This window comes from Haliaeetus albicilla, chromosome 26, assembly GCF_947461875.1.
Source record: "Haliaeetus albicilla chromosome 26, bHalAlb1.1, whole genome shotgun sequence".
NCBI classification, from domain to species: domain Eukaryota; kingdom Metazoa; phylum Chordata; class Aves; order Accipitriformes; family Accipitridae; genus Haliaeetus; species Haliaeetus albicilla.
In genome coordinates, this window is record NC_091508.1 from 3,405,628 (window position 1) to 3,431,813 (window position 26,186).

General features: G+C 43.3%; 1 protein-coding gene and 1 long non-coding RNA gene across 5 annotated transcripts; both read right to left on the bottom strand.

Moving 5' to 3' along the window:
- Positions 1-233: 233 nt before the first annotated feature.
- MDM4 (MDM4 regulator of p53) lies at positions 234-25,833 on the bottom strand. 4 transcript variants are annotated; one of them, XM_069772213.1, is made up of 11 exons: positions 25,683-25,833; positions 19,117-19,223; positions 16,357-16,431; positions 14,774-14,907; positions 14,266-14,315; positions 11,374-11,435; positions 10,516-10,612; positions 8,970-9,130; positions 8,276-8,410; positions 7,476-7,556; positions 234-5,689 (listed from the first exon to the last, which is right to left on the bottom strand). In XM_069772213.1, exons 2-11 carry the CDS (start codon positions 19,189-19,191, stop codon positions 5,135-5,137), a joined length of 1,425 nt encoding a protein of 474 aa, XP_069628314.1. In that variant the 5' UTR covers positions 19,192-19,223; positions 25,683-25,833; the 3' UTR covers positions 234-5,134. The 4 variants fall into 4 exon arrangements, with proteins under 4 accessions (XP_069628314.1, XP_069628315.1, XP_009916026.1 ...); XM_069772214.1 differs by lacking the exon at positions 25,683-25,833 and adding an exon at positions 21,920-21,941; XM_009917724.2 differs by lacking the exon at positions 25,683-25,833 and adding an exon at positions 21,114-21,874.
- Positions 5,712-7,469, bottom strand: LOC138682217 (uncharacterized). The gene is made up of 2 exons (XR_011322372.1): positions 6,723-7,469; positions 5,712-5,955 (listed from the first exon to the last, which is right to left on the bottom strand). It is a non-coding gene; the product is annotated as an uncharacterized lncRNA (long non-coding RNA).
- Positions 25,834-26,186: the final 353 nt, after the last annotated feature.

Sequence of the window (26,186 nt, forward strand, 5' to 3'; positions counted from 1 at the left end):
GTTGGTGGCAATGGAACTGGGGAACCAGCTTAAAAACAACACAGCAAGTACTTTTTCAGCTGGCTCAGGAGATGAAGCCTAAGCTGTTCCCCTGCTGCCATTCCTGCTGGCTTTTGCAAATGCATACATTCATGCTACAGCCTCCCCTCCCAACTGCCAGGCAGACCCATCCTGGGAGGGATGGGAGGTCTCTCCCGCCCTGGAAACAGACACAGAGGAAGATCACAGGCTGCTTAGCTGGTAACAGGCCTTTACTTGAAAGGTTTTCCCCGAAACGCAGTACAAATGAAAAAATAAACCTACGTTATCATAGAACGCACTCAATTTAATTAAATTCATTATGCGCAGGACACAAAAACAGGTCATCAGTTTTGCGATACGTGGCTTTTTTTTAAATAGTGCAAACACACAGATGTTGTTTAGCGAGCACTCCTGCTTGTTACTGCAGTGACTGAGTGGGTGTATGTTGAGACATGGAGTTTTTCTAAACAAGAAAAATATATCTGGGAACAACAGGCTGCAGGGAAGGGTGCTGGGGAGATCCAGCAGGAAATCACTCTTTCCAGAACAGCAAGTCTTTATCTTTGCCAGAGGTACACGTTCCTGCCTTCTTCAAGTATCTTCTCAGACTGATCCTCAGATGTGATTATGCCTTCTAGGAGTCGGAGATTCTGAAGATAACTGCCGAGTTCAGTGGGCTGCATCTTCTTGAAGCACCTGCTCAGCACAGCAGGCATGGGACATCCCCACAGATGTGTGAGCAGCAAGTGCACATTGCCAGGGTAAAATAGCACAGAAAAACAGGACTGCAATCACAACAGCTGCCTGTATTAATCATAATAAGGTGCAGAGAGCAAGGTGATGGGATGTGTAACCCAGCTAGTGGCAGGTGACTGTTCTGCTGGGCAGACACTACCGTGTAGTCGCAAGCAGGGTCTCACCTGTTTTCAAAGGGAAATTCCTGTCACTGTGGACAGATAACTGAAGAAGGATTTCCAGAGCAGAAAAGCTGCTGTCCAAAGGTCATCTGTGCTTCCAGAGCTGTTCCAAACACAGTTTATCACCCCCATATCATTTGTGGGTCTCATTCTTGCTCTTGATAGAATGGCCTCACAGTATCTCCTTTTCAAGAATCCTGATGCTGCTTGCCAATGTACAGGTGGCCGAAGAGCATGCACAGGACTCAAGGAGTTCCTTGCTCAGGTTATGGACAGACAGAATGGAGACCAGTGCCCCGGCTCTTCCTTCAATCACTTAATCATGTTATCTTCCAAAACGGTCAGACGTCAGTGAAGGCCTCTAGTGAGACCATTTTGTTTTTTCTTCCAGGACTGGAAGATGAAGCTCAGAACAGGCAGAGTGTGAGCAGGCAAAAGGAAGCTACCCTGATGGGTTTTGAGACACTCAGTTTCCACTCCATTTCCACTTCCATTTGTCCAACAGCCACTTTTTTCTCTGCAAGGACAGCTTCTCGGTATCAGATACAATCTATGTTGGATACAGAAGGATGGAGCAGACCCTGGCAAGCTGCATTATGGTTTCCATCACAGTCACGCACCGTAATAAATACGCAGCACAGGCAGAAAGTTCATAGCTGTCTTTGGCAACACCCACCATTCAGAAGAAATAACCACTCTGGGGAGGTGCTCCAAAGGATCTTTGTAATTCATGTAGCGGCTTTGTTTAGGCTAAATTGGCTCGATAATACATCTCAGCAGAGGAGGGACGCTGAGATTTTTGAAGAGAGAGCTGAAGAAAAGGCTGATGTGCTGTGTGTGTCAGTAAACAGAGTCACTGAGAGTAACTGAGAAGAGGCACTTAAACTGGAAAGACTTTCAGGAGTAAATGCAATGTCTGTACCTCTGGCTGCCAATACAGAGAGTTAACATATACGTATGGTTTCACACTGCAGAGCACTATAATGTGCTGAACGGCACTATACAGTATTTAAATACCCACTAAAGTAAGAAATCTGCTGGTTCTGGGGATAACTAGTGCCAAAACTTCTGGCGGAAAAGCAGAAGGATCTACTAATGAAACCTGACCTACAGGTACACTTGTGCCTTTGAGACTTTAGCAGATTCCTGCGGAACAGCAACCAATGTCACTGAAGAAAAAAAGCAGTGAAACAGATAAACTTTTTTAGTCTGGGCATCGAAAGACAGCTGCACTCAACACTTCCTCTAACAGATGTGCAGCAATGACTGCTAAAGATTACCAAGGACCTCTTCTCTCATATTGCACTTCATACTAAAACCACTGTAAGAGAGAAGAACTGTCATCCACTATGAGACACCAATAACGTATTCAGAGAACCCGAGTTCATACCCATCTCAGGTAAATGCTTAGCTCCTCCAAAAAATGGGTTTCTGAATTAGGACTCCACATTAACTGCCACATCTGTAGAAGAGGAAAGTAATAACACCGCCTGGCCAATATCTCATCTGCACTGCAACGTTAAGTATTGTAGCTGAGTGCTCTGAGCTAGTTCTTCAACCCATACCTCAAGTCTGCACTTCCTACAAAGTGTCAGAAGAGCAGTTCTTGGTAAATTGCTACTTCTTTAGACTTAGACTTAAGTTAAAGCAGTAAAACATTCTTCTTGCCTTGTCCTGCACTAGAACTCCCCCCCCCCCCCCCAAGCCTCAGCCACAACTGGACAGTTACAGCTACACACATGGTGCTTGCACTGCAATAGCTTATACTTCTATGGGAAGGAAAATCAACTGTAACATTGTGATACCTTATGTCCACTAACTATTTCTGCTAAAAAGAATTAAGAACTTGACAAATGCATGTGTAAACACTATGGTTATACTGCACAAGAATTCACAGATACAAAGATAGTTACACTCAAAGTTATCCTGCAGATTCGCTTTTTATCACAAACTGCCACACTGACAACAATTTTCATTTAATAATGGAAGCTGCATACAGATCTCAGTAGGATTTTGGTAGCAATATTCAACCCCATTACTGGAACTTAAACTCTCCTGACTTTTTTTTTTTGGTCAACACAAATTACATTTTTTCAGTGCGGCCAGATCTGAACAATTCAGTAAAACTGCTTTTTAGCAAAACATTTAGTTCTCAGAAGCAATCGGGATGAGGGGGAATTCACAGTATTCAGAAGTGCCACAAAGTGCCACAACGCACCCTGCTGAGCCCGAGACCCTTAAAAGGAAAGAAACTACCTGAAAAGGGAAGAAACTAACTGGCAGGAACTCCCTTTGGTGATTCCAGGCGGTAACGCTGCTGATCTTAGCATGATTAAAGTGCATCACCAGCAATTTAACAGCCCTTCAGTTAAGGGAGCAGTAAGTCAGCTTCTCCATGTGGATTGATTCCCATGGACTTATAGATAGTGCACCAAAACATCAGACGGTTATCCTCCGATTTTTCAAATACAACTGTAAATAACAGCCAACAATAGTCTAAATAATAGCCAACATAGAAATAATCACAATACTATGCAAAATATAAAGTGGACCTGTCTTTTGGCAGTGGTAGGCAGAGACTGCATATAGCACCTACTCTGATATCTTTGCAGAGAAACAACAACTTTGACATCGCAGTTTGCTGGGACCTTCTACTGGGCAGGTTCTGGGGCCTTCCACTGCATGCCTGACCTGCTGTAGCTGGACCAGCACAAGGAGTGTGGAAAACAAGGTGGAAACAGCCTAGAGAAGCACCAAGGTATGAGCGCTATCTTCTCTTTTTTTGTCTTCAGGTGTACTTCCTAGATTAGAGAGGGAATTATAGAGAAGATGACAAAACCGGGTTTATTCTACACACTGTACTGAATTCAGATGCCTGTATACCTGAAAGGTGAAGGCACTATAGCTACTGTTGCATGATGCAGGCCCTCCAAAGTCCTGGAGAACAGGAAGGCTGAGGAAGATCTGAGCATACTCTAGGATATAAGCTCAGAAAAGGGCTAGACATTTTTAAACTGCAAGTTCTAGCTGAGTTGTTTTTTAACAGCCCATAGAGCAACCATGCATAGCTCTGAAGGACAACGTAAATGCTGCAAACAGATCTGAAGCATGAAATGACAGGGAAAGAAAATCAGTGGAGAAAAATTAAAAAAACTAACACCACGCACAGCCCATAGACTAACCAGCTGCAACTGGTGCTTTACAGGAATTATTTTTTTTCCCCTCAATGGCCCATATCCTGTTGTTAAAGCCACACTGCACTCTAAAATGAGCATCTTCTATCTAGACTGGCCTGATGAGATGAGGCAGGTAGAAGCTGCAATGGTGCTGTAAGCACAGAGCTATGAGAACATCCCAAAACATGCACAGAGCTGTTATAATTTAATACAGCTGGCAGACCAGATTCTGAGCTAGCATTGGACAGGCTTCAACAGAGCTATGCAAGAGGACATAGAACTGTATTTAAATGAAAAAAAGAATCACTAAAAATTAAAAGCTCCAATAACAAAGCAAAGTATAACTCCCTATTCTTTTGCCATGTGACCTGAGATAGCTACAGATTAAACGTTTGGGAGGACTTATTTCAAGTCTGGGAGCAAGAGGACCTTCACCTTATCTAACAAACCTACGTTAAACAAACAAACAAAAAAATCAGAAACCAGGTTATTTACTTCTCACTGCCCTCAGGCAAACTGATCCTTGGAGAAATGGCTTATCTAAATTGCAAACACCTTGGTCTACCCTTCCCTCCCACCTCCTTTCCCATCCCTGCATATATGTATCTCAGATGCAGACTCCCCCTTAAAAGGCATTGCACAGGGTTTGACTTACTGGAGAACAATGCTCCAACAGCCAAAGTATAACTCTTTCCAAAACTCATTTTCTTCAAGGACCAGTTGTCAGAACAGAGAATCCTAGTGACACCACTGAGCTGAAATTAGAAGATTTAGACAATTTTAAAGCTGGGGCATTGATACCAATGTGCCAGTCACTCCCTGCTCCCTAGGGGCTTTAATTTAAATGGACATCGAAAAGTGGATGATGCTTCATTTAATGCAGAGGATTCCTCAGTATTCTTGGTCAGATTGAATCTAAATTCTTTGGTATTCACTGGCCGAGCTCTGAAGTTAGGGTTTGTGTGAGTGCAAAAAAACCCGTGTGCTATCTTTTGGTGGAGAAGGCCTACACTGGCACAACTACCCCATAAAGATCCTGATCACCATCTCAATCTCTTTCCTGCACACTGGGCAAGGTGATCTCTTTTTCTTCAGCATCTTTGCACACTTGAAACAGGCCACAAGGTGAGCAGTCCTTCCATGGACAATATTCCCATCCCGTGGTCTGTGATGGCATAAGAAGCAAGGGTTCAGTAATTTTTTTATACTCTCTAAGGACTGTATTTCTTCCTCCTTTTTACGCTCAGTGAAATGCAACAGAGACTCCTTGCTTTCACACTCTCGTGCCAAATCCAAAGACTCAATAGAGCTGCAGGGATCTACACATGATTTGTTTTCTACCATGTACAGGTCTTTGGGTTGGCCAACTGGAGCAGAAATAGTCCTTCGGCAGTCCGGGACATCTATCCCTTCATCATTATTTTTGTTCTGCATAGCATCAATGTTGGACAGAGAAAGAGAATGAGCCAGTTTGGGACAATCTGAGTACCAGTCTTTCCGTAAGGCCCAGCAGCGGTAACAGTACCGTTTGCCTGGAGAGTTAAATTTCTTGCATTTGGTGCATTGCCAGCAGTCCTGAGGAATGATTGAGGCAGACAAAAACAGCAGCAAGTTAGTGTATTCTTACGTACGACTTGTTTCCACTACATAGGAAATGCAGCAAAGAAGCTTCACCAAAAAAGGACATTTATTACCAAGTATAAGTTTGCGAATGCATGATTGCTAGTTTGATCATCAGCACCTCAGAAAGCCTAAAGAGAATTTGACTACCCCTGTGCATTCTACAGATGCAGATCTCTTAAGCATTAAAATCTGTCCTTCCTTCCTTCCAGCCTTCAGCACTCTGGAAGAATACAATGTTCTCAAGCTGTGCAGTTCATTGAATTTTTCAGTATCTCACTCTAAATTCAAGGGTAGAGCTCCTGCAATCAGTCAGGAATATATTTCCCAGACTCACTAATCACTTAGCATCTGTTGAATCTGCACAACTAATAGCAGCTTACTTGATTACCCCACATAGCAAGGGCAAGAGCTGCCAAAGTTCAGAACTATAATTCAGCTGTCCAATGACAGGGACATCCTAATTTGTCAAGCATGCACAGCCTAGAAAATGATGCTAAAAAATTTTGGTGCCATCAGCTGCAAAGAGGATCATGATACACTTTTGCTGACTTACAACAAAACCTCAAAAGGCAGCCTGCAGGACTGGGAGGAAAAAAAGCACAGATGAAAGAACACAAATTTGATGTCCCTCAGTATCTATCATGAGGGAATTTGGAAGAGGAATGGGGTAGTGGGGAGGGGTGACAACCCAGTAATTACTGCTTATTCTCTCTTTCCATCTTGTTTTTTTTTTTTATTTAAACAGGTGAAGAGCTGTGGTCTGTCCTTAGAGAGTCACTGCAAGGGCAAAGACATTACAGCAGCAGGTACGCAGGCTCTCCTCCTGACGAAGGCCATACAAGTATCTCAGAAAAATGGAGCAAGTTGAGAAGTGGATACTCTTCTCATCCCAGAGACTACCACAAAACAAGTGACAGCTTCAGAGCTGGCCTGGACACCAAAGACTCAGTGGAACCCTGATCTTGACACAGAAATTTCCACTAACAAGCTTTTTTTGAGTATGCGCACTTCACTTTGGTGATAACAAAGTGCCTGCTTTAGATTTCTCAATCTCTGCCAAGCACTATACTCCAGATTTCCTTTCAGAGGACATCAGAATTAACCTAATTAAAACATGCATGGATATTGTTAATACTAACTTCATATAGCATTAAGACTGACCATGCTGGAAACTGAGGGCCTAATCTTCATTCACTTCCCGGGTGTGTGAAGGGACAAGTTACATCATTAGTAAAAAGCCAGCAGCTGCCCATGCTGACACTACATTACCCTGGTACAAAAGGGACGAATAATGTGGAAACAAGCAGCCTAATCTCCTAGTCAAAAAAACCCCCTCTTAGCTAGAGCACATATAAATTCCCTCACATTGCCACAAAAAGTGGCTGAAACTACATAAGTTCCAGAACTGCTCTGTGGTGGGAGAGACACTTGGTGTCTTTGAACTGGGTAGGTCAGAGCATTCAGGGGTTGCCAGTGCTCAATGCCTATCCAGTTTAGAATTTAACAGAGCCCTATCCAAAACAAACCAGACCAGGTCAAGCCAATTTCTCTACATTTCTTCACACAGGTTACAAAAAAGCCTTTTTGGCTTGATTTTTTGCTTTTTTTGGCCTTTGAAACCCATACAAGAATCGGCTTCTCCTACCACAACCAGTAGCAGCTGTAGGACGAGTTTTTCCAACTACAGCTAGGATGGAGCACACTCCAAGCAAGGAACGCTGACCTAAAGGATGCCTACCTCAGAAGCAGCTTCTGTATCTGTGTCATCACTTAAGCATTGAGAATCCTCAAAGTCATGCAAACATGCATCTTCGGTCACCTGGAAAGAGTGGAAATGTTGTTAGAGGGCGCAATAAACTCTACTTATGATGTGCCTGGCACTGTACACCAAAACTAAACTGACTATATAATTGCCATGATAATTATGTCATTTCTATAAGTGAATGAAAAGCCATTTTATGTACAGTTATCTATTCCAGAATGTTGATAACTGTTGCTGGGCTAGTTTACAGTCGTATTTGCTGGTGGTCAATTCATACCTCTCTCTGATGCACATAAGAATCATACAAATACAAACATACACACACCTGAGTGATCCTACTAATTTCCATGGAAGAAGTCATGAACTCAATCCTTTTAACACTCATTTGATTAGTTACCTGTGACCAATCTCACTAGCACCTCAGCTAGCAGACTCAGGCCAGCCTATCTTACACTGAATGCTAACACAACATAAACTGAGATTTTCCTCTTCAAGTCTTTTCATTTATTAGTCTTGCAGGTATAGTAAAGTTGCTGCTAGAGTTTCAATTAATTTTAGATTATTGAAAATACATGTATTTAAACCAAAACCCAAGTAGACTGACCACACAGGAAAGCCATCACCCCATATGTGGAATCATGACAGCCTTTTCTAAACACAGTTTAAACTCTGGATGGTTATAGATCTAGCTCCTCCAAAATCAGCACAGCACCGTGAGATCAATTAAACAAGGCCAACCTGTGGAACACACGCACTGTGGCTGTTTGAAGAGGTACCTTTTTGCCACCTTCTTTCACTTCCTCGCAGTCAACCGTTTCCACCTTGACTGCAGCACTGCTCTGATCCGACGGGCATTCGTTGAGGAACCACAAGTCATCAGTAGTATCTGAAACAACGGCAGTGTCTATGTCCTGTTGGAAAAGAAACAGGAGAGACCACTTAGAGCTCAGGTTACCAGCAGCAGGAGTACCAGCACCGCAGCCATCACCACAGCAAATGCCTTTCCCCTCTTCCTCACTAGCAGCCTGCTCAGCCCTGGGCAGCTTCTCCAGTCACCCCTGGGAGAGAAAGGGGTAGCTCACTACTCTCACAGAGACCCCTTTTTGCAAGCAGCACTATGCTCACTCCCCTTGCTAGCTGGCCATACAGCAGCTGGCCACCACGCTACAGCCATCTGCACCGTGTAACAACTTTCAACCCAGAAGAGGGGCAACTCCTGAAATGCAACCAATGCTCTGGAGTGCAGAAGGACCTCCAATGGCTGAACACAGCCTTCAGAGAGTGCCTAGTTTATTTAAGAACACTAAAGGTAACCAACCACCTGATGTGAAAGGCTGGGACAGGAACACACAAGGGAGAGGCTGAAAATCCTGGAGTGGGAAGGGGAAAGAACAAGAATATTTTATTTACTTGGAACCCAAAAGAGGAGAGGAAGAGAATACAGTGCACCTATTTAAAACGTCTACACACCTGGTTAGTCTGAATATCTGTTGATCCATTACTTCTGGACTTGTAATTGCTTCTGAGGTTGCCTAAAAACCACCATGGAAGACCAGCTACATCCCATTCCTCAAACACTAGGTCCAGTTTAGGCTTCTTGCTTTTAGAGAGGTTTTCTATTAAGTCTTTGTCTGTAAGAGCCAAGTAGAATCTAAGTCATGCCACACCTACATTATTTAAGAGACTAGCAGAGAAAAATTTGGCCCCATCCAATTTTAGAAATCTTTCTTGCTCCTTCTTACAGCCAGTTACTGCTAAGAGCTTTGGGGTTTGTATGAGCATACTGGGATGTTAGATCTGCCACACATCTGTACTCATATATCTACCCAAGTGAACCTGACAAAATAGTCACTGCACAGCCATCAGAGGACAGAGGAACATCCCAGTGTTCCCAGTGTCTCTATAACAGTACAGGTTCTCTTTAGCTTTACCTTACTTTTAAGACTCTATACAGAAACACGAACACTTATTTAGAGCTCTAACCAAGTCAACACTGAGTAGATTTCTTAAGTGACTTAAGATGCAGAAAGAACTGGTTTGAATTTAGTTCAAATTTCCAGTGATGGGAGCTCCTGAATTCTGAAACCAGGCTCAAAATAGGAAGCAGGCAGGTAAGAATCCATTCTCCATAACCCCATGCTTCAGCCTTCTTCTTAGCCCGTGCAGTTTAGTCTATGATCCTAAATTCAGCAGTCTGAATTTCAAGATAACCTTGAATCTATCTCTCTTCAGTGCCAAAAGTTTCAAAGGCACACGCAAGGACTGTTTCTACCTCTTTTGTACATGCAGCCAGGAAAATATCTACCACTCTCATTTGATCTGGAAATACCCACACTTGCGGAGAAGATTTGGTTTTACAAATTAGGTTCCTTGATATGAGAACGACGTGAGAATAGAAAGTAGAAAAACAGGAAAATTGCTTCCATAACATCAGAAATCCATATGAGTGAACCAGCAAGAAATCCCCAGACATTAAAACAAAGGAAATGTCTAAATATGAAGGAGCTGTATTACACTTAAGCTGGATAGAAAAAAAATTCCGTTGTTATTCAGTTCCCTGATTGGTTTGCAGGTAATGACTGCAGACGGCTCAGGCTGTGTTCTATGTAATCAGAGGAGAGAGTCCCTTGGGAAGATAAATAGATACAAAGTGTAATTTCAGCATTTAAAATACCCTTCAGCAAGGTCTGTAAGATTTTTCATAGTATTGTTTAGTGATAGATGTGCTTTTGGGGCTTAACCTGCCATTTTATTCAAAGTGTTTGTTTATTTATGAGACCAAATATCCAAGCTAGAAAACACGTCTATCATAAAATACCTTTGGCGAACATTTGCAGTTCTCTCAATCTTTAGCATAAAACGATGATTTTTAAAGATTATATTCCACAACACGTTTTTATTAGTCTCCCAACACCCTCCTCCAGCATTTTGCTGATGCAGAGCTCAACGTGTCACACTAGAGAAGGAGCAGAAGAGCTTGTACACATTGAGTTACTGCAGAAAAGCTGGCACTCACCTTCATAATTCTCACATTTTTGCTCCGAGGTAGACAAAGCAGAAGCATTGTTTTCACCCTCCATGATGCCAGTGTCAGAACCTTCTTGCCGGCTAAACTGCATGAAGGAAAAAACAGATGTTAGTCCATCAGAGCTTATAGGGACAAGGGGATGTAGCACTTCCATTCCAAGTCACCAGCTGCAGTACAAGACCAAAAAGCTATGAAGAGAAATAAAAGTTTCTGAACAAAAACTACACACTATTAACCCTTTAAGAAGGCTAATGAATCTGTAATGAGCACAAACGATACACTTGTAACCCAGGAAAAATCTTAAAATTGGCAAAAGTCCAAAAGTTGCCATCTTTAATGCAGTAATACTGTGATCTTTGTGACTCTCTGGCCCCAATGTGAACAGACACCTCCCAGATCAGACTACCTTAACCCCCAAATATACCTGGAAACAAGTCTGAATGTGCAAAGATTTTTCCTAGGTTTCAGATTCTGCCTGAAAGCTTCTGAAAACAATCCTACTAAACACAAAACTTGTTCACACATTTTAGAAAGCTTAATTATTTGGCAATTCCTACTCAGAGAGGGGATGGGAGAGAGGGGGGAAAGGCATGAAAATACAGAGCACGCTGGAGGAACTGAGGACTAGAAGTGCTACACCCCAGAGAAACGCGCTCAGAGACTGGTACTCTGTTATGAAGAGAACAGAGAAGGGTCACTCTGTCCCTGCTCTGTGGACTCCAAGAACTTTTCAGGAAGGTGAGGACCTGGCAGCCAAGCAGCACAAAGTTCTGGCAGTCCACCATGCACAGGTACAGAGAAGGGGCACTCTGTACAACAAAAGAAACCACCAGGCAGTGGGTTTACCTTCAGCTGGTCTTGGCTTGGCTTATCGACGCTCTGTTCCTTTGCGAGATTCTGTGCAGCATCTAGATGGCAGGTAAAACAAAAGAAAAAACCTTCCCTGGTAATAACCATTCTCACAACACAGAGGGTCTTCAGCAAGCAACCAACGAGCCAGGCTTGGCAGACCTCTAAGTAACCCTTTAAGAGAAAAAGAGCCCTTTGTTCCTTAAGAGAGCTGGCTGTTTCCTACAGAGGCTTTACTCCAGTATTCCCTAGGCTTTGCTAGGTACACATCGAAGTGTCTGCTTATGGAATACAGAGTCTGTGCCTCCTTGGAGATGAAGCTTGATGAAACCTCACAGCATGTAAAAACCTTCTTCCCAATGTGAAAAACTACTCTTTTTCCTACAGGCTGTCCTGTCATCGCAAGCTCTAGGTCCTTTACACAAGAGGTCATCATGGAGGCAGAAACCCAGAGCAATAGCAGAGCATGAGGACTCTCACTTGAAGGCTGGATCAGATCCATGCTGAAGGTGAACAGAGAAGAGTAAGATTTTCATAAATACCTGAGGACACCATCTCTTTCATTAGGCTGAGACGGGAAAAACACCTTTCTTAAAGGGTGTGGGCATGAAGAACAATGACTAGACTAAAGAAGGGGAAATTCCATGCACAGCAAGCTCTTTCCTGGGTAACTGTGTACACATCCGTAACACAGTTTAATCCAGATGATTATGCTGGCCCCAAGAGTTAATTAAAAAGGCCAACCTAAGTAGCAAGAACAATCAAATTAAGAGAAATCTTTCTATATAATAGCAGAGCTGCACTTAGGAAGTCTACCCTTTAAACAGAATCACTTGCTAGAGAAAAAAAGATGCAAGGATGGCTCCTGCTTGCTCTGCTTTCAAATTTAGCAAAAAACTTCCCTGCTGAATGCCAGGCAGACATGAATAGTCCAATTCACACCATGAATCATGGCACTGATATTAAGACACTGAAAATTGCTACTATAGACAGAGAAGTGGACCACAAAGTGGTCCATAAAATGGACCAAAACAGGACCACAAAATGGCATGGCTCTATCTCATATTCTTTGCCTTCCATGCATTAGTTCAGCTTTCCTTTCTTCCCTGCCACCACCCTACAGCTTCTGCAGTCAGTGACTATTTAATACTTGAAGGAAAACAGAAGCCAATTGGCTCATCCATAATTGCTTTGCCTCTGCAGGGGCATTAGAAGAGGTGAAGACTTACCCTTCTAACACTTTATAAATAATGCAAACTAGCCTTAAACACTGTGTGAAAGGTACTCCACTTATTGGAAGGCTTCCTTTTTTGAAGCCAACATATACTATACAAAATGCCCTTAAAGTGAGGTATTCCTAAACACGCCTCGTAAGGGTCACACTTAGCGTGAAAGCTAGCCAAGCAAGGACACCATCTGATAAAGAGCATTATGTAAGAGCTTAGTCTTTATTATCAAGATATACTGCAGTCACTTTTCTTTCTACAAGTGTACTTAAAAGAAGTGGCTGAGATAATCTGCAAAATGATGTGCTGATAAGCATTGATTTGGCTAATGAATACAAGCAGCTATTACAAAACATGAAACATGAAGACCTCTTTAAGACCTATGGCACTTCTAGTTATTCCTCTGTTGCTATGAACAATACCTAGAGCCATCCTTCCTATGTATTTGTCAAAGGTCTGGTCTGCCAAGCTTGTTTCGTTTTATAGTCACACACATACACAAGCAGACACGGTGGTATAACTCAGTGATCATCTCCCTAAAGGAACAGTATTTCCTTTGGCAGGTTTAAAAATAGTTACACCATGACCGGACCATACACACACACACCCAGCCACACGTGCACACCAAGTAGAAGGGGACAGGGCAGCAGAGCAGAGAGTGTTTTGCTGGGATCCTTTGCTCTCCACATACACTGCCTATAGAGAAGAGGCCAGGGCATCTCCAGCAAGGGAAACAGCACTCACACAGTTATTCTGTGGGTAACGTGTTCAGACAACAGTCCACTTAGGAAGTTTCTTCTACATAAATAGAGAAAGGAGGGGGACCTCAGAGGCACCAGTACATGGCTCAAAGCAGAGTATTAAGCAGTTTAGGGCCATGTTTTCTCAGTTTCTAAATTTGCACAAGCTTTTATGTATCTGCTTAGAGACCCCAGGAAGTGCAGCACAAGACTCCACAACTCTCCGGGTGCAGCTCCCTCATCATTTACACACTTGTAGTTTCATCAGAAGTTTTTTTTCAAATGGAGATTAGCAGCCATACAATGGGAACTGGCTGCAAGGAAGCCATCAGCTGAGATTAATTTAAGAATAAATTTTAATTTATGTCTGAAGGACTTTTGATGTAGATGGATTTGATTTCTCTTATGAGCTGGGAAAGTAACAGTGACCTTTAAAGGTTCAAGTGTTCAATTAAAGTCCAGACCTCTTTGGCTTGCAGAACTAGGCTGGGTTTCCAGCACTCTTACATTCAGTCTCAAGACTATGAAAGTATAAAATGAGGTGAGAGCGAGAAATCACAGCATGCTATGAAATCGAGAAAAGACTGAGAAATCAATAACAATTTGGATGGGATACTTCAGCCACGTTGATTTGTACATCTATAGTATTTAGCTCTGTCAGCGTGATTCCAGACAGAGTGTGTCTGCTGCTCCGAGGTTTGGCCATTGGTTATAGGCAGCCACGTTACTCAACTGATTTCATATCACAGCTACTGATGGTGGACACACAGAAAAGACACATACTCAAAGAGATTGTCTTGTCAAAGCCTTCATTAGCCGTTTGTTCCAACTTCAGAAACATTTCTCTTTTCTGAATATCATTACTTACCCAAGTTACATCAACACTATATTGAATATACTTGCCCATACTGTAACAAACCTACCTGCCATTGCAGCAGAAGTCAGGTTCCGTTTCAACATGTCATAGACTGGGCTGTGGGAAAGAAGATGACAGCTGAGTATACTCACAAAACCAAACAGCATTACCCTTTTAAACCAGGGACAGAAATTCTCTTTTATTAGCCAGACACTGGAAACTGCAGTGGGGTTTTTTTGCCACTCCTAAATGCTTGCTACAGAGAAGTCTAGCTCAGAACTTAACTGAAGGATGCAGATTTTTGGTTAAGTGTGAGACCAAGGGCCTGAGAAGATGCAGAAATAAAAAGGGGAAAAGATGTTACCTCAAGCAGCTCACTGCCTGGACCATTCAGAACTGGCTCTTCAGAACAAAGGAGTTCAACTCAAACACAGCAGATGCATTACCAACAAGCCACTGAGCAGGGCACTTGCTATTCAGAGGTGTATGCAACAGTGAACAGAAACAGTGACACCAAGTCTCCTGTCTCAGCAACTTCTATAATACAACAGATGTTAAAGGAGACTTTTTCCTACCTTGGATCTTTTACAGAGAAGCTTTCCAGTCCCAGCAGTTCTCCCAGCTGATCTCCTCCACAATAGACCATGTGCTGCTGTCTTTTGTCATATAGCTGCCTCACCATTATATACTGTCCCAGGTAATGCATAACCTGTGGATACATGACATACCATTAGCCATATCAGCAACTGAAACCAAACCACCAAAGGCCCTGGAAATTTGCTTTAGTTTATGATACCTGCCTCCTGATACCCTATATAGTGTGAGTCAAATAGTACCTGCTTTTTATGCATATCTGCAATTCGTCCATGCCTCCCAACCAATGGAGAGTTATGCTTTACCATATTGCTGTAAGGTTTTTAACTATTAACCCTTGACAACAAAGAAAACTGAGTCGAAGATGGACAAAGAGCAGTCACTCTGCTATCCCATGTTAAAATAAAACACAACATGGGTGATAACACCTTTATCTGGGCAGTGTCCCTCAGTGAGAGCTGCAGATGGAGAGTGCTGCTATTCAACTCAGAGTATAGAAGAGAAGGAAATAGGTGTGGAGGAGGCAGAAGGTATCCCCAACTGATAGAATAAACTACTACTAAAGAATAACCACATTTACAGTGCTGTCCCTCAGGACACAGTTTGCAAGATGCACAAATAAGTGCATTAGTATCACAAAGAAGGACGGGGAGGAAACATCCTCCGAGAGCTAGGGGACACTGCCAGCTACAGCGAGGAATCCAGAGTGCAAGAGGAGAAAGCAAAGTACATTACGCACAGTATACGCTGGTTTCACCTCCCATTACCCATGAGAGTGACCCTCTTGAATGATAGGGTCACCAAAAAGTTGCTAACAGTACTCCATTTGCTGCAGAAAAAACTGACTTAGCTGAGTTAAAATGTTGATCTATACAAGTAACCTGCATTTAATACTCAACTATCCCCATTTAAACCATTCAATTTGTTTTTGCAAAAATTTTTAGAAGCTAAATAAGTTATTTAAATGCATAAGTGTTTAAAATAAGTCACAGGGCTCTGCAGGAATATTTGACACATTCATAATGAAAAACCACTGCATTTAATTCTTTGCAGACAGGATACTCTTGTAAATCACAGTCAGTGTCATTTTTTTAATCTTGTACACATATTGCATTTTAATCTTAAAATAAATGAATTCACAGGGTCTCTTAGGTTTAGCTGACAAGCCATTTCAAAGGAAAGTTAAAAGAAAAATATCAACTGGAATCCAATTTTTAAGGCTTTCATGCACTGAGCAGAGAGCAAGACAATTGAACAGAATCTCCTACACTCTCTCAGGAATGTGGCTATTGCATCTCTCCTTTCTCTACAGACGTTCCTGATTTTCCAGGATAAATAATTTTCTTTAATATTTCACACTCCTATTCCAATTCTTCCGGGGGCTCTCAAGACAATTTATGATCAATCAAATCACAACAGCCCTGAGGGTCAGGTATCCCTGTTTGGCAGACAGGGTTTTGAAGTACGGAAAAATTCATAGCCAGTCCCACCCCTTCCCCACAAAGAGCCATCTCCCAAACAACCAGGGACAGGCATAGTTTCAGTGCCTAGAAAGTGAGCCCACCTCCTTCAGTGTGAAGGTTTCACCTTGGGCGCCTGCAGCCTGCAGAATCTTCAGAAGCGGCAGTTTGGGTCGCACCTGAAACACAAAGCACAGAGTTTTGTTTGAATGGCAAGAAGCAGTCGCCTGCTGAGAGAAAGCATGTCACCCTGGCATGTACGCCTGTGTATCAAGTTGCCCAAGTCACCTCGTGTTAAGACTCACACCAAGCACAGAGCTGACAACCATGGTATGAGTTGGAGGTCGTGGGGATACATGGCTTGCCTCAGGCTAACCTGCTGAAGGCTGGTATTCTTTTTTACAAGTAATCTGCATGGACAAATGCCTAAAAAGAAGTTAGAAGGACTGGAAATCAGCACAATCATTCTGACTCAAGTGCAAGACAAAAAAAGCCAAGGAATGTGGGCAGCCAGCTCTAAAAGCTTTAATCACTCACATTGTCCCATTAACTTTGATGTCATTCATCCTGTGAGGGAAAATTGGAAACTCAGACCCTTGGTATGGAGTCCTAGGCAGTGACTAACCAAATGTACTGAGTCATATATTTAGGAGTAATGATGGTGCATTCAGGTTGCCACTTCAAGAGCAGCATGCCTGAATTTTCTCAATTAGTGCAGTGAACAAATCCCGCCTGCCCTGTAGAGACCTTAGGAAGTATATATTTATTAGGATCCGTGAACAGGCACACAATAAAAAGACTGCATTAAACACAAGGTGTGGTTAATTAACACCAAGGATCAGAACCTGTATTTTCTGTGGATCTTAGTCATCAACCAAAATCTTTATTATATAAAATATAAAGCACCCTGGGAACGATGCAACTGCTCCACAACCCCTTTAGGTTTCACCCACACACCCAAGCAGCTTTGAGTACCAGATGAGACAGATGATGCTATATAAAACAGCAGCAAGTTTTAAATAGCTACTTCTCCCCCACTTTGCCACTTCATCTATTCCACAAGAATTTTAACAATTCCTAGGGGAGTGCCACCACATGATCTGACACCCTGTTTTCCCTAAAAATGCCAGAAAGCCTTCACTGTTCTCTGAATGCTACACAATTGTGTACAATATTGTATACTAATGCACGTGTTTCCCACACCGAGTCTCTTCTTCTATTCTCATCTATCAGATGCTAGTACAGCTCAGCACACAATATTCATGCTGTTTCCTCTACACTTTGACAAGGCTTATCCTCTCAAGGCATGTAATCCGTGCTAGCTAGTAAAGGCCTCCACCTATCAATGTTAGGTGGGTTCACCTGTGTCTCATACCCACCCCTGCTTTCTGCCTATATAAATGCAATTGCAATATCCCCTTTCTTTCCTAAGAAGTAGAGCCTGCTTGCAGCCCTGCAACGTTTCCTCAAGAGACTGTCTGAGCTGCAGCACCATTTTCCTGCACAGGGTAAGGAGAGCAGGTTTTGGTTGCTTGTCATGAATGTAATTTGTCAACTCAGCTACCAGACAGCATCTTGGCAAGGTATTTGTTTCACTATTTTCTAATATTGTAAAAAAATTCATCTCCTCTGTGAATCTGTCTGGTCTGCCTGTTTGCTCATTATGATGTTTGTTAAATGCATTTTCAAGCTCAAACAGAACAGGTTGTGTCCAGCCCCAAGTTTCTTTCCCAAGAACAGCTTTTTCACTAGGAAGAAGCTCAGCACTACTCAAATCAGTGCTTGTATCAGCACATGATTTTTAATAAGATGACATTATGTGTTTGCATGCATTCATTTCTCTAATGACCACTCTCAAATGGATTTGAAGTAACTTCTTATACATCTCTTTCTGATTAAAGAAGCAACCTAGTTAGCTTGATCATTTTAAAATGGGCCCTTAGCTACTACAGTTCAGCCAAAATGGAAGTGTTTATTCCATGCTGCCTAGGACACTGAGTGTTGACAATCAATATTCTGCTGCTAATATCAGAGCCTATTCACTTATTTTTTTCATGCAAAGTCAATTGAATAAATAAGCATATACATCAATTCTGCACAGGACTTGGCTACATTTCAAAGCTTCTAAATTAAGCCTCAAGTGGGAGGTGCTCTCATCTTCCCATCAGCTTATTTCCACTTCTGCCACATCCCCTCATATTGTGGAGATGCTTTTCACAATGAATTTGCTCTGGAAATTGTCTTGGAGAAACGTTTCCGATTTTTAGATCAGATTTCTACTGTTCCTGTTTGCAAATGTCTCTTCTCTGACTGGATGTCAATCTCTCACTGGATAGTATTGAGCCATACTCAAATCACACGCCTGCCATGTTGGCTTTGGCTCACAGCTTACAACTACCTTTTGTTCCAGGGACACTCTAGAAATAGTCGATAATGGGAGTACTACATGTTCAATACTTACCTAAGCTGACTCCAAAAAAGGGCATGGTGATGCATTACTGACTAGACAAAGTTCAGCATACAAGGTTAACAAAGCTCCGATACAACTGTCACAAAGAGTCCAGCACTAGGAAGAACACTGTATGTGGAATACTTCAAGCACATGCCCAGCACAAAAATATGTATTGTACAATTTCTTGTATGGCAGTGTTTAACTGTGGTTTTTTTCCCCCTCCTCCCCCTTTAAAATGTTCATAAATAATTGATCTGTTAGTGAAAGCTAACACAACTCCTCAGGATAAAAGCCCTACTCCATTAGGCTAAATTCTTCTTTCTTACCTGTACTTGGAGAGCTTTGATTTGATGGAAGAAATCACTGCTTTAGTGAGGAGAAAGCAGAAAAGGTAAGTGGGAGAGATAATTACCTGGTTAACTTGTCCGAGTGTGACTCTGCAGGCATTCTCAGCTGCTGGATGCTGGGCAGAGCTTGAAGATGTCATTGTGGCAGTGATTAGCTGTTTCTAGCACAAACCTATAAATGAGAAGGTTCATGTACCAGTTACGCTTAGAAACCTGGTCTCGAGTTTAACCACTTCCACTTCTTAGAAGCTTCAGGAAACCAGTGTTTAAAATTAGCCCTGCATGCATATCTTAAATGACTGCTGTATAATGTTAGTGCCCCTCACCTGCTCTGTCCTACCCAAGCTGCATCCAGCTGCCCACTGCCTGACAACCAACCATGTGAGAGCTGGGACAGATCTGCTGTGGCACTGAGGATGCGTTGACTCTGCCTGTCTCTAAGAATGGCACAACATGGTGAGGAACTTGGGGACCTGCCAGCTCAAGGGAACTGCCAGTCTCCATCAGGCCACTGGCAAACTCTTAACATTGTGAAATTCTTGAGTCAGAGGTGGGGAAATAGAGGCTGAGTCACAATCAACCACAATGGAAATCTCCACAAGACAGCAACCCCCCACCCCTGATTGCCCAAAAGGAGTAGCTGGTGCTGATGGCAAAGATTAACACATTCCCCACCTGCTTCTACAAGCTGAAAACCTGCTACAGCTGCTCCAGCCTTCATCCCAAATGACTAGATGCAGGCTATAAATTAACAGTTTTAACAGCATTACTGGGTGAGCAGGTGAAATGATCCTTTCCTGGAAAGGAACAAAAGGGGAAGTCCTGCAGCTATTTGAATTTGTCAAGCCCTATCAGTTTCAGTATCCACCCAAAGAGCACAGCTTCGTATGCAGAATGGTCTGTAATGACTCGCGTTCACAGCACAATCCAATTTAAACTACCTCACACAACAGGTTTGAAATCCTCTTTATATTTAAAGAGAACAGATGATGTAAACTACCTAGCCACTGAAAAAAAGTAACTTGACCCTGCTGGAGAAGGAACTTAAGTCTTGAGCTCTTAGTCTCAGCACTGAAGCTCAGACCAACATACCTGTAAAACTCTTGTGTGTCCCTGGACCTAGTTACAATGAAATCTCCATTTCAATGTGAATCTGGTTGCACTTCTGCAGGCAATACTGAAACAAGCCCTGCAACTGTCATTTTGCTAACCTTAAGGCTAGAGCATGAGATGAGCTAAAAAGAGTGGCCCCTGAATTTGCCTACATACATGCAGCTTTGGGAAAGTTTTTACTGTGTGGAATCTGGAAGAAGTGTCAACTTTTAACCCATGCAGTAGTTTAATTAGATTTTGAAATATGAGGCTGAACACTTTCAAAGCAATAGCTAAATTATTTCACAGAATTCTCCAGATATAGTAAATTAATTTGTTATTACTGCATCAGTTATACAGAATGTGAGCCAGTATGATTAGCTATGTTAAAAAGTGAATACTAGCAAAATAACCAGACTTATGCCTGAGGAATGTAACCAAACATTTTAGATGTAGACAAAACAGACTGAACATCTATCTATCTTGCAGACAGTGCAGAAACCGCAGCAATAACAGAAATGAGCTTTAGCACCAATTCAAGTTACAGACCACTGATAACCATTGAACCCCTATCCCTCCCCTTCCCCATCTATTAAAAGGGACTTAAAATGACTTTGTTAGAGGCTTCTGATCCTTCAGAGAAATGTAACACTATAAGAACTAAGGCACTATCAGGAATAAAATCATTTCCAAAGATCAAACACTTCTCTAAATATTTAGGAAAGCTTGATTAAAGCATATAAAATGTTCAAGTTTGGTAAATAACATTGATAGTGACCAGATCTAGGTAGTAACTCAAAAAAGTGACTTTTAACAGCTAAAATCACTTCCATGTTATCAGCGTCTTAAATTTTAACTAAGGTTTCTAACTGATAGTGCCAAGCACATTGCAACACAAACTACCCATAGGATCCTTTACGCTTTACAAGCTGAGCTGTACTTTGTACTAGCTGCAGATAAACTTACCAACCTTGAACTTCTCTGATACAAGGAGTATCACTAGGATGGGCCAGTCGCTGCCACCAGTGCCTCTGCTCCTGCCAAGGAGAGTCTGCGGGTCCTTGTGCAGGAGAGCAACTCCAGCAGCCCGAGGGTGCTCAAGTGAAGCCTCCCCAGGAGCTCTGCCACGCCTGGCTGGGCTCCGGGTCCTGCTGATGCTCCGGGCTCTGAGTCGCTCTTTCAAAAACCGCTCCTGCCTCCAACTCATTTAATCAGGACAGGGAGTTGCTAAACACATCAGCTTCTGATAAGAGCTAGAGGTGGTGTGAAAAACAGCCAAAACGAGAGAAAGCAGTGGATTTCCTCTCCACCCTGCATTCCTGGAAAGGGACTCTGCTACCCCTGGGTTAAGACAATCAACTAAAAAGATCACTTCAACTGTTTCAATACTGAGCTTATTAGAGAAAGGCCGGCAAGTTAGTGCCTTGCTTCCAGACTTTACAGATAAATTGTATTTTTAGTAAGCCTGATTCTTAGTAATACTCCCTTTAATCAGAAATTAATCTCGGGATTACTGAATGCTGTCTTCCCAAGCATGCAGGCTCTAAAACATGTCTAGGCTGCAGATACCCACAAGATTTATGGAGGCAGCCACCAGTCACTGTCCTGCCAAGACAGAAAATCTCACTTATGTTACCATCCTCTGTACGCAGGCTGGCCAGAAACACAAATGGTAGAAATTCCTAGAGAACTAAGAAGCTTCTTGCTCAGTGTGCCCTATTTAACTTTCCCCTGCAACTCTATTTTTTCCTACCTATTTTATGCAAAATAGTTTACCTCACAACCCTGGAAGTGTCTAAACTATCCCCTCTATAGCTTTAGAGCTATATATGTAAGAAAATGACACTGGACCAGAGTAATGACTCGGAGGAAACCATGAATCACAAAGGAGTCATGAACTAACCATTTTTTCCACTTGAACACTTTATATGGTCAGACACACTACAGGAACAAGTCGTCTGTCTGTTTTGTGAGTAAAAGTTCCTTCTCTTAAGAGATCAAAACCACACTAGACCACAGCTTTTGATGCTTGCAGAAGGAGAGGCTTGAGACAAAAGATCTTAACAGACCCAGAAGGGAGTGCAAGCATAGGGTGCCCAGACTTTTCTTGAAAGCAGTGTCTAAAAAGTTGAAGCTAAAGTTATAATTCAAGTTCATTTTTTTTTGTTTTAAAGTCTTCTTTTAAGGAAAGAATACCGTTTCTAGCTTCTGTGCAAAGTGAAAACACAGCAGGGAGTGTAAACTAGGTATTATTGTTCGGTATATCTGTGGACTCTGTAATGGCTCACTTCAACAGTGGGTTAAGGTCTGACATTTAAGTCTTGTTCTCAGTATCATCCTTTTTCATGCTTTCAAATAAAGCAAAATTTCTACTGAAAACAAGCTTGCAGTCTCATGTACAGTATCATGCAGAGAGCAGCCCTGGAGGGGAGACTTTAAACAAGCACTAATCTGACAATTGAGTCAGAGCTAATTAGGTTTGTCCCTATCAGTGTGAGTCCCTGTGAGTTTTCATGCCTGGAAGTCCTTCTGTCCACCTCTCTCACCTGGCCTGCGACAGCAACGTTACTCCTCCCTGCACACCATGCCTTACTGCATCCTTATCTCCATCAATGCTGTCACAGTGCTTCTGCCTTTCTCTGGGCCACACATTTCACCTGATCACATCACTGTGTTCCCAAAAAGTTCATACATGTCCTTTGAGAGCTGCACAATGCCAGCCAAGGAAACAGCAAAGTTGCCCTTCCCCTGCCACCTCCCAACAAGCGGTGCCTTGTCACCATGTTACTCCATGAGACCTTGCAAGTGTTGGCTGGTTATTTAGGGGCTTCTGGCTGGGAAGTGGCAGCAGGAGGAGAGAAAACTGGGCTGTGAATTACATGATTTAACAGATTTCACACTTTATAGACTGCTTGACTTCAATTTTTGCTGTCCTGTGCTCAGTTAAGTGCTCTAATTCATTGCTTTGATATTGAATTGGCATTCAATCAGGAAAAATATCATCTCCCAGGAAAAGGATCCAGAGAAAAGCCCGATTTCACTAAGGAAAAGTCCTTTAATGTATTACTGATGGCAACAAAAGGCAGGGCTACTATTTTTAATATTTAGCTGAAACACTGAATTTAAAGAGCTCCTTTTTGGCAACTGTTCTGGAGTAAAATCCAGATCTTCTAATACAAAAAAACATTTTAATTCTGAAATCCACCTGACATGAGTTTTGTTGCTGACATGATGCATCTGCTGTGAACTGTGTGCTGCTCCCCAAAGGTCTGCCAATAACACACCAAAATTAGCCAACCTTTGACAAATGTTAGTAGTTAACAAATACAAATGTTATGCAATGCTCTTTTTATTGCTAAACACGTTAAGCAGGAGGAAAAACAATGCTGATCGTTGCAATTAAAAAAGGCACACTGGCAAATTGCTCTGCAAATCTCCCCACATCAGCTGCCGCTGACAGGATTTGTTGCTGGTGATGTCCAGAATGGGGCAGCACTTCCACCCCACCACACACACCCTTGTTTCCATTTACCTCTAGTTTAACAGATGAAATTGGGCTTTTCTCGGGGTTGCTTTTCCCAACAGTGGATACTTCCTTAAAGGAATGTCAAATCAATGTCACTATTTTAATGCATTCAACCATGGAGCAAGAAGTAGTTAGATCATGAAAACAAGCTTCTTCACCAGGTAAAGGCTATATAATACCCTGAAGTGACTGTAATGACTGTTCCTGCCACAGAACAGTTTCTTTCTTCTTAGCATTGAGCCAAGTACTTTAGCTTCAGTTTGACTCATAAGTTCTAATAACTATTTTTTGCAGCAGTGAAAAATGAGAAAAGCCCTTATTTTAATCACATCTTCAGCAGGACTAGCTGCGTGATGTTTCACTTGTGAGTATGCATATTGCTGAACATCTAGGTGCTTTCGCTCTACTCCTAACAGTTGCTAAATATATAGGCATTCACTCAAAGTCCTATTACACGTTTGTTTGCCACACAAAGTCCACAGTACAATTCTGAAGAAGCAGGCCCTAGGGATATGAATTTTAACCCTTTTTCATCAGCACATTTCCTGTGCAGTCTCCTAGCAATACATGGAATGCAGGGCGCTGCTTGGCACCTGACCTACCTGGCAGAAACAGTCGACACTGCCCTGCTTAGAGCAGGGCCACCTACGCTGGCAACACAGTAGCTTGGTGCTGCTGGAGAGCATTAAGTGAACAGATAACCAGAGCAAAAACAACTCAAAGTTCTTAAAACAGCACTGTGTTCATCTTTCAGTGGCCCTTTCAATCTCACTTGTTATCTTCTCTAAAAGTTCATAATTTGCATCTATCAAACTCTGCTTCTGTCACATTTAAGTCTTGGATAGTTGTAGGTTTATTTCAGCTCTTTTTAACCCAGTGAGCGTTACATCTCTAAATTCTGCACTACCCCAGGCAGGATGTGTCAGAACTGATTAGCCTAGAAACTAGGGATCATCTTTTAAAGTCTATCTGGTTAATAAGTGAGAAACATTACACATCTGATCTTTGAGTTATTAATCCCTCCCTGAAAATACTTCCTTGTTGTTAATATCGCACTTAGAGCAGCTACTTCCAACCATTAAACTGCGCAGCCTCTGGCAGTGTTTTGCCCTGGAAAAGCATGGCAGCATTTAAGGTTAAAATCATGGTGTAAAAGATGACACATGGCAACAAACAGTCCCAGTCGGCTCTCTGCTGTAGTCAGGTCATATCGCATTGCTCTGAAAATTTTACTCCAAATGCTGCCCATAACCACTAAGTATCCAAAAGATTAGAAAGCAAAAAGTGTGCTCTGGAAAATATGCAATAATGCAGAAACACTTGTTGCATCTCCTTTTATTACTGGAACAGATGGTATAAGCACCGGCTAACTGCAAACTGTAAGCTGTCAGACAACAGTAAGATATCCGTAAAAAGTGTTCAGCAGGAAAAAGACTTAAGAGTAATACTTAAAGTTTGGAAGCATGTTTCTGAATGACAGCTCTCAGGCCATGACTTTATGAAGACAGACACCTTGCTGTGCTCCCAACACAACTAAGCGAACGGTGCACAGCACTGCTGCAGGCAGCGGGATGACGCTACTGACACACGACTTCAGTCAAACGGGAAGGTCTGCATCTCGGGTTTGACACTTGATTTTTATGGGTAGGGGCTTTTTTTCTGCCCACGAAGGTAGCTTGCAAGCAGAAACGCTTTCAAGGCAGGACCCAGCCACCGCTCCTCTGGCTGTAAAGGCGCACCCGCAACCCCTCGGTGTCACAGGCCGGCTGCGAGGCTCCCGCTCCCCCAGGCCCCTTCCCCGCCGCCACCGCGGGCCCAGCCGGGGGGCGAGAACGGGCAGCTTTCTGCCGAACCTGCGCGCCCGGGGACCTCCGGATCCCCCACCGCACCTCGCTCTTGGCTCCTCAGCCGCCTTCACCCCGGTCCCCGCCACCCTCCCCGCTTCCCCCGGTCCGGCCTGCTCGGTACCGGAGCGCTACGCCCCCGAGCTCCGGCTTCCCGCGGCGGGCTCACCCTTATAGCTGCTCCATGGGCCCGGGGTCGAGGGGGTGGGGGGACCCCTACACCCCCCGACGACTCCTCTCCACCATCTTAGCGGGGCTCCGGGCCGCCACTTCCCCTCGCAGGCAACATGGCTGCCGGGACGCTTCCGCGGGGGCGACCGGGCCGGCGGGCCCGTGCCATAGAGCGCCCCGGAAGCTCTCCCTAGAGAGGACGGGATCCCCGCGCCGGGAGCGCACACGCACTCTACCGGTGGAGGACCGAGCTGTAAGACGGAGCGCATGTCTCCCCCCAACCCCATGCAACCCCCCCCGGTCCGGTGCAAACCCCCCCCCCACGCCGGCACCGCTTAATAAGGTACAGAGCAGCACCCCCTCCTCCAGCCCAACGCAAGCCCTCCCATACCTCCGTCCACCCAGCCTGAACAGGGCTGTGCCGCCCCCCCCGGCCCGGTACAAGCCCCCCCCGGCCTGGTACAAGCCCCCCCGGCCCGGTACAAGCCCCCCCCAGTTCGGT